This window comes from Gouania willdenowi, unplaced genomic scaffold (genome assembly GCF_900634775.1).
Source record: "Gouania willdenowi unplaced genomic scaffold, fGouWil2.1 scaffold_120_arrow_ctg1, whole genome shotgun sequence".
In the NCBI taxonomy this organism is placed as follows: Eukaryota; Metazoa; Chordata; class Actinopteri; order Blenniiformes; family Gobiesocidae; genus Gouania; species Gouania willdenowi.
Window position 1 is genome coordinate 187,101 of NW_021144868.1, and position 15,674 is coordinate 202,774.

Consider the following 15,674-nt stretch of genomic DNA (forward strand, 5'->3'; position numbering starts at 1 on the left):
CAGGAGGCGGAGCTTTAATACTCACTCAGATCTGATCTACTTCATAACTTAGTCCTGACCAGGTTATGTGTTGGTGAAGTTTAAAATTATAATAATTCAAATCCATAATTCAGACCAAAAACAACCATGTTGTTAGAGAAAAGACAGGAATGATAGAACTCAGACAGGAAGCTGCTGATACTGTTAATGTGTAATAGAGTGATATTATTAATCATATTAATCTATTACATGATAAACTTATTATAGACTTTATATTTTGTTCAGCACTTTGAAATGTTGTATTTTGTGCTGTATAAATAAAGTTGAAGTGAAAAAATAAAAATAAAATAAACCTTATTTTACGGTCCACGGGCCGGTGTTTGGGAAGCGTTGCTGTATAATATTACATTAGCAGGAGGAGAGCTGGAGACACGGGGTCAAAGGTCACACTGAGATACAGAACACACACACATTTTATTTTGAAGCCCTTCAGAGTTCCTATAAGTTCAGTGTGTGTGTGTGTGTGTGTGTGTGTGTGTGTGTGTGTGTGTGTGTGTGTGTGTGTGTGTGTGTGTGTGTGTCCTCAGTCAAGGCTAATCAAACACTGATCAGTGAATGATTGACGCTGCAGGGCATTGTGGGTATAAGAGCAGCAGCCTCACTCACCTGCTTGTCATCTTCATCCTCCTCCTCATCATCATCATCATCATCATGAAACTCCAGCTGCTGCTGTTCTCCGTCCTGCTCCGTCTGAGCGTGTCAGCGCCGATGGGAGACAACTGTGACACTCTGACTCAACCTCTGTCTCTGGAAAACACCTCTGTGGTATACGCACACACACACACACACACACACACGCACACACACACACACACACACACACACACACACACTGGGCTATGTGTCCATAACAGCCTGTGATTGGCTGATCTGGTTAGATGATCTGTGAAGATAACCAGGTCTGGTCCTGGTCAGTAGATGATGGAGACCACTGAGAGTTCCAGGGGCCACAGTGGGGGACAGTCACTGCTGTGGTATCTGTCATTGTGTCCTTGGGCAAGGCACTTCACCTACATTTCCTAGTTAATAATGTAAAATATATCTCGTTTACACAACTTCTCTCACGGATTTGCCAAAAATTTGCTTTGCGACGTAACAAAAAGACGTGAAGGAAAAACTCCGTCACCAAGAAGAAGAACCTGAATAAATGATAAAGGAAACACATTTTTCCACAAAGAATTTGTCCATAACTATTAAAGTTATTAACGTTAGAAAACAATCAGGCTGTTACTGACCGAGGGTTATAGGTTTATAGGGTTATAGGTTTATAGGTTTATAGGTTTATAGGTTTATAGGTTTATAGGGTTATAGGTTTATAGGTTTATAGGGTTATAGGGTTATAGGTTTATAGGTTTATAGGTTTATAGGGTTATAGGTTTATAGGGTTATAGGTTTATAGGGTTATAGGTTTATAGGGTTATAGGTTTATAGGTTTATAGGTTTATAGGTTTATAGGGTTATAGGGTTATAGGTTTATAGGTTTATAGGTTTATAGGGTTATAGGTTTATAGGGTTATAGGGTTATAGGTTTATAGGGTTATAGGTTTATAGGGTTATAGGTTTATAGGTTTATAGGTTTATAGGTTTATAGGGTTATAGGTTTATAGGGTTATAGGTTTATAGGTTTATAGGTTTATAGGGTTATAGGTTTATAGGTTTATAGGTTTATAGGGTTATAGGGTTATAGGGTTATAGGGTTATAGGTTTATAGGGTTATAGGTTTATAGGTTTATAGGGTTATAGGTTTATAGGGTTATAGGTTTATAGGGTTATAGGTTTATAGGGTTATAGGTTTATAGGTTTATAGGGTTATAGGTTTATAGGGTTATAGGTTTATAGGTTTATAGGGTTATAGGGTTATAGGTTTATAGGGTTATAGGTTTATAGGGTTATAGGTTTATAGGGTTATAGGTTTATAGGGTTATAGGTTTATAGGGTTATAGGTTTATAGGTTTATAGGTTTATTGGGTTATTGGGTTATAGGGTGTGTATGGATGTGTAGTGGTTCCCAAACATTTTACAGTCACGTACCCCTTCATGTACACTTATAAAACATGATAATGTAATGTCATATACAGTAGCCCTACAGTGAAATGTGTCCCTATCCTATTGAGTAATAATATATAATAAAAAAATATTAATCATCTGTAAATACACAAGACTTATTCAGAATTATAACTTTTTGATTAATTTAATTTTTTTTGCTCCCTGGTTATTGAAATAATTTTCTCTTTTTAGAAAATTAAATGTCCAGATTTTTTTTGATTTATCATATAACAGTAATGAAAAATATTCATCATCATGAAACTTGAATGGAAAGCTGAGGTTGAGGACAAACAATATTTTAGGTACAAATCTGTTCTGCTACAGACGTCTCACAAAATGTGTTGCAAAACTCAAACAGCCCAGATTCACGTGAGAAAAGTATTTAGTTGAACTGTAGATTGTAGAAGTTATCACCTCACATTGTGTTTGGAAACAATAACTGACACAAGTCATTTTATTTGTGTAAATATCAGATCAAACATGTGTGAATATTTGCTTTTGGTTTAAAATTTTCTAAACGTTCACATTTTTTCCATCATTTGTGACATGAAATTAATTTCACGTGTGTTTTATTCACAAGTTACATTTAGCAGCATATCTACCTTCATAGTTGGATGACCTCGTATCGTTAGCATGCTAAGCTAACAGGACGTGTGTGTGTTCCAGTTTGCGTGCTAAGCTAACAGAAAGTGTGCGTGTTCCAGTTAGCATGCTAAGCTAACAGGAAGTGTGTGTGTTCCAGTTAGCGTGCTAAGCTAACAGGAAGTGTGCGTGTTCCAGTTAGCATGCTAAGCTAACAGGAAGTGTGCGTGTTCCAGTTAGCATGCTAAGCCAACAGGAAGTGTGCGTGTTCCAGTTAGCATGCTAAGCTAACAGGAAGTGTGTGTGTTCCAGTTAGAAGGTGGTGCTCATCTTCTCTATGGTTACACTGATAACGACGTCTACAAGATGTTCCTCAACATGACTCAAAGCTCAGCCTTCAACATCACCGTCCACAACGGGAACGTCACCTTCCACGAGGAGAACAAGATGTGAGTCAGAGGTCACGCTATGGTCACGTGACCTCCACCGGGGTCAGAGGTCACATGGTCTTCATTGTTCAGTGTTAGCTGGTCATCAGTTAACACAGACACCAGTTTGATCAGAACACTGTTAAGTTAAGGTTTTGTTTAGGAAATGTTTTATCTCCTGACATGCTTCAACTGTCAGTCTTCCTCAGAGGTGAAAAATTGTCGGAATAAACAAAACCTTAACATATATATTGGTTATATAAGTTTTACTGGTTTGTAATGGTTTATATAAATTATACCAGTTTATTCTGGTGTGTACTGGTTATATAGGTTATACTGGTTTATACTGGTTTATACTGGTTTATACTGGTATATACTGGTTTATACTGGTATATACTGGTTATATAGGTTATACTGGTTTATACTGGTTTATACTGGTATATACTGGTTATATAGGTTATACTGGTTTATACTGGTTTATACTGGTTTATACTGGTTATATAGGTTATACTGGTATATACTGGTATATACTGGTTTATACTGGTTTATACTGGTTTATACTGGTATATACTGGTTTATACTGGTATATACTGGTTATATAGGTTATACTGGTATATACTGGTTATACTGGTTTATACTGGTATATACTGGTTATACTGGTTTATACTGGTTATACTGGTATATACTGGTTTATACTGGTTTATACTGGTTATATAGGTTATACTGGTATATACTGGTATATACTGGTTTATACTGGTTTATACTGGTATATACTGGTTTATACTGGTTTATACTGGTATATACTGGTTTATACTGGTATATACTGGTTATATAGGTTATACTGGTATATACTGGTTATACTGGTTTATACTGGTATATACTGGTTATACTGGTATATACTGGTATATACTGGTTTACACTGGTATATACTGGTATATACTGGTATATACTGGTTTATACTGGTATATACTGGTTTATACTGGTTATATAGGTTATACTGGTTTATACTGGTATATACTGGTATATACTGGTTTATACTGGTATATACTGGTTTATACTGGTTATATAGGTTATACTGGTTTATACTGGTATATACTGGTTTATACTGGTATATACTGGTATATACTGGTTTATACTGGTATATACTGGTTTATACTGGTTATATAGGTTATACTGGTTTATACTGGTTATACTGGTTTATACTGGTATATACTGGTTTATACTGGTATATACTGGTTATATAGGTTATACTGGTTTATACTGGTATATACTGGTATATACTGGTTTACACTGGTATATACTGGTATATACTGGTTTATACTGGTATATACTGGTTATATAGGTTATACTGGTTTATACTGGTATATACTGGTATATACTGGTTTATACTGGTATATACTGGTTTATACTGGTTATATAGGTTATACTGGTTTATACTGGTTTATACTGGTATATACTGGTTTATACTGGTATATACTGGTTTATACTTGTATATACTGGTATATACTGGTTTATACTGGTATATACTGGTTTATACTGGTTATATAGGTTATACTGGTTTATACTGGTATATACTGGTATATACTGGTTTATACTGGTTATATAGGTTATACTGGTTTATACTGGTTTATACTGGTATATACTGGTTTATACTGGTTTATACTGGTATATACTGGTTTATACTTGTATATACTGGTATATACTGGTTTATACTGGTATATACTGGTTTATACTGGTTATATAGGTTATACTGGTTTATACTGGTATATACTGGTATATACTGGTTTATACTGGTTATATAGGTTATACTGGTTTATACTGATATTCATCAGTAAATGTGGTATAAATGAAGGGAGGTGTGATGACTGTCAGACTGTTTTGTTGTTTGTGGGAGAAACATTAATCTTCTTCTGTGGTTTCTGTCAGAAACGGTTCCTGCATTGGGATGACAGTGGAGTTGGAAATCAAAGACAACACAGTCACAATGTCTGGTACGTTTCTGTAGCTCACTGGTTCTCAACCTTTTTAAGGTCGTGACCCTCCAAAATAAAGGTCCCATAGAGCAGGGACCCTCCAAAATAAAGGTCCCAGAGAGCAGGGACCCCCACTGTAGCTGAAGGTGGTTGAACACAGACATGAACATTGAAGAACAGTCATGTGGAGACAGGACCATCTATAAGGGGGAATAAAGGAGAGATTTTTGGGGTCCATCCATAAAGTCAGTAAAATGATGGTCCATTGTTCTATGAATCTGTGATAACCACATTTATTTATTCATCTGAATAATATCCACTGTTATCCAGGAATGTTTATTATTATTATTATAGCCATCTTAAAGATGGAAATCCTGGTTTTAATCACTAATAAAATGGTTCAAAGTGAATAAAAATGGTGGAAAAGGAAGTGAAATGATATTTTAAAAACTACAGAAATTGTTTAAAAGTTGCAAATTAGACACAGACAGAAAAAGATGGTTAAATTGGTAAAAATAATGATGAAATATGGTGAAAAGATGTTAAAAGTGACAATAATAGGTCAACATATGTGACATTAGGTGTAAAAGTGGTAGAAATGGTTTATAAGTGATGAACATGTCTGGAAAGTGGAAAAATGTGTAGAAAAGTCATTGAAATGTGATGTAGAAATGGAGCAAAAATACATTAAAAGGAGCAAAAATATGAAAAGAAAAAGTGATGAAAATAAGTTAAAATATGATGAATTTAATGTAGTTGTAGAAAAATGGTAAAAATGGGCTGAAATTGTTCAGAAAATATTGTTAGTTTCTTAAAAGCATCCTAGTGTGTTACGGCCTTAAATGGGGTCCTGACCCCAAGGTTGAGAACCCCTGCTGTATGTGAGCTCACAAACATGTCTGACGTACAGATAGTGACTTCAGAAACACACTAAAGACAATGTAACACACTCTTCTCCAGCTAATGATGTGAAGTCCTCCTTACACCTGCTGCCCACCTGTGAGGGCTGCTACGTGTTCTACGGGAACAGTTCAGCTAAGAACCTGGACAAGCTGCTCAGCAAGATGCACCTGAACGTTGACCACGTGGGCGACGTGGTCAACGCACACGCCCTGTACTTCTTTGGTAGGACACGCAGACAGGAACACACGACAGGAACTTAACATCTCACTATGATGTTTCTTCCTCTTCTGTTTCTTCTTCAGCTCGTGAAACCAGCGCTAAGGATGAAGACCTGCAGCATTTCAAGAATCAGGCCCACTGCCTGGGCTTCAACAGAGATGCAGACTTCATCTACCATGCTGAGAACAGTGAGTCACACACTGTCACAGGATAACATGATGACCAGTCTGACCATAACTGCAGCTGATGTTTGTGTGTCTGCAGCGTTCTGTGAGGAGGGTGAAGGTCTTAAGGTGTGAAGGCTCAGCATGGAGCAGTAGGGGGCGCTGATCAGCACTGATCAATAATCAATAATAATAAAGTTTCCTGGTTCAACCAGAGCTCCGCCTCTTTATTTACTTCTCACTAACTTTATATTTTCCTTTGAATAAAAGCAGTAAAACAATGTTTTTATTCAGCTTTAAAACTTTCACTTTAAAGTTTGTGTTCGAACAACCAGGAAACTACCATCCTTTCAAAATAAAACCTCTTTAAATCAGGGGTTTTCTCAACCTTGGGGTCGCAAGACACTAGAAGGGGGTCCCCAGATGCTTTTAAGAAACTAACAATATTTTCTAAACAATTTCAGCCCATTTTTTTACAACTCCACCAAATTCACCATATTTTAACATATTTTCATCACTTTTTCTTTACATATTTTTGCTCCTTTTAATGTATTTTTGCCACATTTCTGACACTTCTACATCACATTTTAATGACTTTTCTACACATTTTTTCCACTTTCCAGACGTGTTCATCACTTATAAACCATTTCTACCACTTTTACACCTAATGTCACATATGTTGACCATTATTGTCACTTTTAACCTCTTTTCACCAGATTTCATCATTATTTTTGCTAATTTCACGACAGTCACCATTTTTCATGCCCATTATTTGCCAGTTTAAACAAATTTTCTCTACATTTTTAAATTCCATTACTAACTATTTGCAACTTTTAACCAATTTCTGTGGTTTTTAAAATCCCATTTCACCACCTTTTCTGGTCACTTTGAACCATTTTATTAGTGATTAAAACCAGGATTTTCATCTTTAAGCTAACTGTTAGCTGCTAACAGTCATCTTTAAGCTAACTGTTGGCTGCTAACAGTCATCTTTAAGCTAACTGTTGGCTGCTAACAGTCATCTTTAAGCTAACTGTTGGCTGCTAACAGTCATCTTTAAGCTAACTGTTAGCTGCTAACAGTCATCTTTAAGCTAACTGTTGGCTGCTAACAGTCATCTTTAAGCTAACTGTTAGCTGCTAACAGCAGGTTTATTAACAAAGGGAATCAAACCTTCAGTGTGGACTAACCCTAATAGCAGCTCCATCAGAACGCTGTTCAAAATCTACTGGTCTTCGTGTTATCTGGTGACTTTCTTCCAATCCACAATAATAGGTGTCTGTGTCAGTGCCTGATGGTTATTAATGGCGTGTTAGTCATTAATATCAACATAATTAATATAAATACAATATAACAACATGTAGATGATTTAAACAGTAAAGTTCAGTGTGAGTCCATCTTTAAAGAACATTTTTCAGTTTTAAAATACACAACTTGAGCTTAAAACTTTGTAGAAATATTAAAACCAAATGTATTTAATTAAATGAGTTTTGAAAAGGCTTCATGGAGGGAATCAATGACTGTTTAAAGGTATTGTAAACAATGCTTATTTGGCTTCAACTTCCGGGTGGATCATCTAGACTATTGGTCCTCCTAGTTGTCAATCATTCTGATGATATGTTTACTGAAGGCCGTCGTACGGGCACACGCTGGGTTTTAAAACAAACAAACAAACAAACAAACAAACAAAATGCAACATCTGATGTTTTGTGCTTTTTAAGCACATCTCAAAGAGCCTCGCCAACGAAATTAGAACATCTGAGTTTTTAACGTAGAGCTGAATCAAATACATCGTTGGAAAGACGTCATCGTGACAGTAACAGATACAGTAAAAAAATTAGTTTTCACACGACCCTTGTTTTGAAGTAATGACCTTTGAACCTTGACGTCAGAGCATGTTTGAAAGCTTAGAACTAGGCAACAAAAAGGGTCACAGACACAGACAGACACAGACAGACACAAACACAGACAGACACAGTCACAGACACAGACAGACAGACACAAACACAGACAGACACAAACACAGACACAGTCACAGACACAGACAGACACAGACAGACACAGACACAGTCACAGTCACAGACACAGACAGACACAGTCACAGACACAGACAGACACACACAGACACAGACAGACACAAACACAGACAGACACAAACACAGACACAGTCACAGACACAGACAGACACAGACACAGTCACAGACACAGACACAGACAGACACAGATATTTAAGATCAGTCTTGAACCCAAATTTCATGTGAAGGAACTAAAAAAACGGGGGGCACTAAAATATTTATAAAAATGTAAAATATATTTCAACAATTTAAATATTATATTATAACACATCAATGTGTTTATCATTGATTAAAGTCCACAGTCTACTCTCATTTCATACTAAAAGTTTATAATGAACTACATTTCCCTGGAGGCACCATAGTTGTAGTTTTTACACTTTCTCGTGACCCCATGTATACTACACCATGTATACTACACCATGTATACTACACCATGTATACTACACCATGTATAGTACACCATGTACACTACACCATGTATACTACACCATGTATACTACACCATGTATACTACACCATGTATACTACACCATGTACACTACACCATGTATACTACACCATGTATACTACACCATGTATACTACACCATGTATACTACACCATGTATAGTACACCATGTACACTACACCATGTATACTACACCATGTATACTACACCATGTATACTACACCATGTATACTACACCATGTACACTACACCATGTACACTACACCATGTATACTACACCATGTATAGTACACCATGTACACTACACCATGTATACTACACCATGTACACTACACCATGTATACTACACCATGTATACTACACCATGTATACTACACCATGTATACTACACCATGTATACTACACCATGTACACTACACCATGTATACTACACCATGTATACTACACCATGTATACTACACTATGTATACTACACTATGTATACTACACCATGTACACTACACCATGTACACTACACCATGTATACTACACCATGTATACTACACTATGTATACTACACTATGTATACTACACCATGTACACTACACCATGTATACTACACTATGTATACTACATCATGTATACTACACCATGTATAGTACACCATGTATACTACACCATGTATACTACACCATGTATACTACACCATGTACACTACACCATGTATAGTACACCATGTACACTACACCATGTATACTACACCATGTATACTACACCATGTATACTACACCATGTACACTACACCATGTACACTACACCATGTATACTACACTATGTATACTACACTATGTATACTACACCATGTACACTACACCATGTATACTACACTATGTATACTACATCATGTATACTACACCATGTATACTACACCATGTATACTACACTATGTATACTACACCATGTATACTACACCATGTATACTACACCATGTATACTACACTATGTATACTACACTATGTACACTACACCATGTACACTACACCATGTATACTACACCATGTATACTACACTATGTATACTACACTATGTATACTACACCATGTACACTACACCATGTATACTACACTATGTATACTACATCATGTATACTACACCATGTATACTACACCATGTATACTACACTATGTATACTACATCATGTATACTACACCATGTATACTACACCATGTACACTACATCATGTATACTACACCATGTACACTACACCATGTATACTACACTATGTATACTACCCTATGTATACTACACTATATATACTACACCATGTATACTACACTATGTATACTACACCATGTATACTACACCATGTACACTACATCATGTATACTACACCATGTACACTACATCATGTATACTACACTATGTACACTACACTATGTATACTACACTATGTATACTACACTATGTATACTACACTATATATACTACACCATGTATACTACACTATGTATACTACACTATGTATACTACACTATGTATACTACACCATGTATACTACACTATGTATACTACACCATGTATACTACACCATGTACACTACATCATGTATACTACACCATGTATACTACACCATGTATACTACACTATGTACACTACACCATGTACACTACACCATGTATACTACACCATGTATACTACACTATGTATATTACACCATATATACTACACCATATATACTACACCATATATACTACACCATGTACACTACATCATGTACACTACACTATGTACACTACACCATATATACTACACCATATATACTACACCATGTACACTACATCATGTACACTACACCATGTACACTACATCATATATACTACACCATGTACACTACATCATGTACACTACACTATGTACACTACACCATGTACACTACACTATGTATACTACATCATGTATACTACATCATATATACTACACCATGTATACTACACCATATATACTACACCATATATACTACACCATGTACACTACACCATGTACACTACATCATGTATACTACATCATATATACTACACCATGTATACTACACTATGTACACTACATCATGTACACTACACTATGTACACTACATCATGTACACTACACTATGTACACTACACCATGTATACTACATCATATATACTACACCATGTATGACACACGATCTAGCAGAAACTCGCACTATCCCACAAGAAGCACAAGTCGAAAATCAGTTCAAAATGAGCCAAAAACCACACAGTCTACGCCTGTTTTTACATAAACCGAATGGATGCTGTGATGTTAAGGGTTTATTTCTCACTAGAAATGTCATCAAAACATTTCTAAAGCCACAATCTACTGAAATAAGGAAAATTGCCACTAAAATATACAAAATGTCTGCCATGTTGTTCATTGAGTCAGCGGTCACATGATCTGACGTGAGCCTGTTGAAAAGCTTCTTATGGATGGTTAAAGTTGTACCCCGTGTATGTAAAGGGTTCTGACTGATGGTCAATATGTTGATACCAATGCTAAAAAAAGACAGTTTTCCCCTCACTGGAACAACTGTGTGGTATTTATTTTGTTACATGGTTACACAAAGACTGCTGGGACTTCCTCACAAACACATTTCTCATCATTTTTCTCTTTTTAGCGCCACTTTCAAAGTAATAAACTAAAATAATAAACCTTGTTTTCTACATTTTTCAAAATAAGATCCTAACCTTTACAACAGTGTTTTTCAACCATGGGGTCATGACCCCATGTGGGGTCACCTAAAATGTCTCGTAATTGATTAAAAAAAAAGTAACTTATTAATGTATTTCTTTAAAACATATATTATTCTTTTTAAAATAAAGCACAAAACAATCTTAAACTGCTTTCTATATTTTCACTTTCTCACAGTTCAAGTAAAATGCAGAATGAAAATATCAGAGCGACGCTATTTGTCATATTATAACAAATTCTATAAGGAAATAAAAAGTGTTTGATGGACACCACACCAGGAATTTGTAATATAGAAATGGGGTCACGATCCAAAGGTTGAAAACCACTGCTTTAGAAGGAATGAGAAGATCTGCTGCTTTAGTTTGTTAAACATCAACCCATTAAAGTCCTTTATTTTGAAAAGCATTCACACACCGGGAGAGTCCTGATTATTTTATCTCCTATTAAAACATCCTCTGATGCAGTTACATGAGCTAAAAACAATAACATTATTATTATTAATAATAATAATAATATTATTAAATAACAATAATATAATTATTATAAATAATAATAATAATATTAAATAATAACAATAATATAATTATTATAAATAATAATAATAATATTAAATAATAACAATAATATAATTATTATAAATAATAATAATAATAATAATAATAATAATATTACTATTATTAATAATATTAATAGCTAACCACTGAGGGCACGTTACAAAGAAGCAGAGAAGAAGAGGCTCTCATCCATTGGTCCGAAGCAAGTCCATGAAGCTCCGTCTCCTTCTCCATCTGTTCTATAACAACATTCATCAAGTTGTCGTGCTTTTGGTTGTTTTTAATGTTTTGTTTCACGCCGTCGTCAGTTTCCTGTCCACCATCAACACCGTGCGCTCCACGCCATCTTCCACTTCTTGTTTGCTCCACCCCCTTTGTTTAGAATCTTTACTCCACATCTTCTTCTTTTTCTACCGACTTAATAAATGTAGAACACATCTCCTATCAGGTGGGCGGGGCCTTCCATTCTAACCTAAACAGCTTTTTATTTAGCATTTAAATCTGTTTTATTGAGTTTCTCCTCTGTCTGACTGTCACACTGATGCCCCGCCCACAATACAGAACTCACTCACACATGCTGTCGCTCAGGAGAGAAGAAGAAGACACACATTTAAACACAGAAACATGGATGTGGTTCTAATGAGCAGACGTGTGGAGGTGGGCGGAGCTTAGCTGGACTCTGACACCTGCTGGTGGTCGTGATGAACCTCTAGATGTTGCGTCAGGCTGATCTTCTGTCGGTACGTTTTCCCACAAAAGGAGCAGCTGAAGGGTTTCTCTCCCGTGTGGACCCTCTGGTGGACTTTCAGGTTCCCGTTCTCACTGAAGGTTTTCCCGCACACAGAGCAGCGGAAGGGTTTTTCCCCCGTGTGCGTCCTCAGGTGTTTGCGCAGGCGGCCGCTCAGGGAGAAGCCCTTCCCGCACACGGGGCACCTGAACGGTTTCTCCCCCGTGTGCGACCTCAGGTGGGCCTTCAGCTGACCTTTGAACCCAAAGCGCTTCCCACACACAGAGCAGCTGTAGGTTTTCCTGCAGAGGAGGCAGGCGGAGCAGGTGAGGTGGGCGTCGCCCTGGTCTTCCTTATGAGCCGGGCAGCGGGGCACGCTGATGGGCGGGGCTTCAGGCTGGGAGGCGGGGCCACACTGTGTCCAGCTGAGCGATGGCTCCACCTCATGACTCAGCATGTGCTGCTTCAGGTTCCCACGTTGCGTGTAGCTTTTCCCGCACAGCGAGCAGCTGAAGGGTTTCTCTCCCGTGTGGATCCTCAGGTGCACCTTCAGGTTCCCACTCTCGGTGAAGGTCTTCCCACACACGGAGCAGCGGAAGGGTTTTTCCCCCGTGTGCGTCCTCAGGTGTTTCTGCAGCCGGCCGCTCCAGGAGAAGCCCTTCATACACACGGGACATCTGAACGGTTTCTCTCCTGTGTGGGTCCTCAGGTGAGCCTTCAGCTGACCTTTGAACCCAAACCTCTTCCCACACTCTGAGCAGTCCCAGAACTTCCCAAAGTGAGAAGAAGGTTCTCCAGCGTTCTCAGGGTCACTGGATTCCCACGGTTGTCTCCACTCGTCCAGACTCACCTCTAGCTCCGCCTCTTCTTTGATTTCACGCTTCCTCTCTTCTCCTGGAGCACTTACAGGTTCTCCTCCTCTCGTAACTCCTCCCTCCTCATCTGCTCCTCTACTCTTCACTCTGTGATGATCAGGAGATTCCTGTTCCTGTTCCTCCACATGCTCCTCGTTCTCCTCCGGCTCCAGGCTGATGGTTACCTTGGTGATGCTCCACACCTCCTCCCCCTCCTCCTGCTCCTCCTTCAGGAGCGTCTGCTGATGCTCCGCCTCCTGCTCCTCTGAGGTGGAGCTCCATTTGGTCTCAGCTCTGCTTTGATGAAGATCTACACACACACACACACACACACACACACACACACACACACACACACACACACACACACACACACACACACACACACACACACACACACACACACACACACACACACACACATACATTATCACAGCAGGGCCATAAAAACTTGTTTGATTAGAGGGTCACGTGATCAACATTAATGTCAGCATTAGAATAAAGAGAGATCTGAGCATTATTACAGTGGCGTAGCCCGTAGGGACATGGGTTGGGAACCGGAGGGTCACCGGGTCAAGTCCCAGTACAGACCAAAAGAACAGAAGTTGTTCTGGTAGCTGGAGAGGTGTCAGGGCACTTCTCAAGCACTGCCGAGGTGCCCTTGAGCAAGGCACTGACCCCGAACACTGCTCCCATTGTAATTTTTTGTGTATTTCTGTTATAGGTTTTGTTTGTTTGTTAGTGCTGTGGGTTTGCTGAGTCATTTTTTGTGTTTTTCTTATCTTTTCTGTACTTTTGTTGTCATTTTCTGTGATTTTGTACATTTTCTGAGTAATTGTGTGTATTACTGTAGTTTTTTGTTCATGTTTGTAGTAGTTTAGTATGATTTTGGAGTATTTAGACAGTTTTTATCTTGTCTTTTACTGTATTTTCCTACAATGTTGTAATTCTTTGTATTTTTTATGAATTCTTGCTCTTGTTTTGTGTATTTTTCTGTCATTTTGTACGTTTACTTTGGGGGCCGCTAAAAAATAGACCGAGGGCCGCATGTGGCCCCCTGAGCCGCCAGTTGCTTATGCCTGGTATGAATGTTACTTGTCATTGTGATATAAAACTATTTTTCTTCATGTGACTTCTTTTTTATTTTAAACCCAAATGTTGTGTTTATTTCACCATGATTTTGAATCCTTTACATGACATTATTGTAGCTTAGCAACAGAGCCTTGTTTTAAATGTAAATATTTACAATAATCAGGTTAATTTAATTTTTTTAATTGTGGCAACCAAAATAGTGATAACAATTAAAACCTCATTAATTGTGCAGCCCTATGTTCTAGAATCTAGACCCAAACATGTTGAGAGAGTAGGTGGAGCTTATTACTGTAACATATTTACCTTTCTATGTGATGGAGTTATAGACACACCCCCTCACTACATTATCCATATCTATAAAGTATTGATCAGATTAAACATTTAGTGTGAGATAATGAATAATTACAGAACGTGTGTGTGTGTGTGTGTGTGTGTGTGTGTGTGTGTGTGTGTGTGTGTGTGTGTGTGTGTGTGTGTGTGTGTGTGTGTACCTTGTATCTCTCTCTCACAGTGTTTAATAGATGAATCCAGTTCGGTGAGAATCTCGGTAAAAACCGCGGTAAGTCGGTCGCTGATGAAGCTCCGTAATGATCGTAGAGCAGACATGACGCACACACACGCACGGACACACGCTTTAAACACACGCACGGGGAGTGTGTGAACGAGCAGTTTTCGGACCTTCAGCCTTTGTTTGCTTCAAAGCACCGACAACAGCTTCCGGTGATGGAGCCAAAGCGCCCCCTGGTGCTCAGGAGGGGAAGTGACGTCACTCAGCACTGGTATTCATCGTTTAATACTAATATTTAGGAAATAAATAAAATAACACTAATATTTAGACGGTCAC

General features: G+C 37.8%; 2 protein-coding genes across 2 annotated transcripts; one reads left to right on the forward strand and one right to left on the reverse strand.

The window, feature by feature from the left end:
- The first annotated feature begins 576 nt into the window (after positions 1-576).
- Positions 577-6,558, forward strand: LOC114458515 (uncharacterized). Its single transcript, XM_028440916.1, has 6 exons — positions 577-804; positions 2,980-3,116; positions 5,022-5,086; positions 6,029-6,193; positions 6,274-6,378; positions 6,455-6,558. Exons 1-6 carry the CDS (start codon positions 595-597, stop codon positions 6,487-6,489), a joined length of 717 nt encoding a protein of 238 aa, XP_028296717.1. The 5' UTR covers positions 577-594; the 3' UTR covers positions 6,490-6,558.
- A 6,025-nt stretch (positions 6,559-12,583) lies between these two features.
- On the reverse strand, positions 12,584-15,536 carry LOC114458526 (gastrula zinc finger protein XlCGF57.1-like). Its single transcript, XM_028440938.1, has 2 exons — positions 15,322-15,536; positions 12,584-14,048 (listed from the first exon to the last, which is right to left on the reverse strand). The coding sequence occupies exons 1-2, from the start codon at positions 15,434-15,436 to the stop codon at positions 12,826-12,828; spliced, it is 1,338 nt and encodes a 445-aa protein (XP_028296739.1). The 5' UTR covers positions 15,437-15,536; the 3' UTR covers positions 12,584-12,825.
- Between the last annotated feature and the right edge of the window lie 138 nt (positions 15,537-15,674).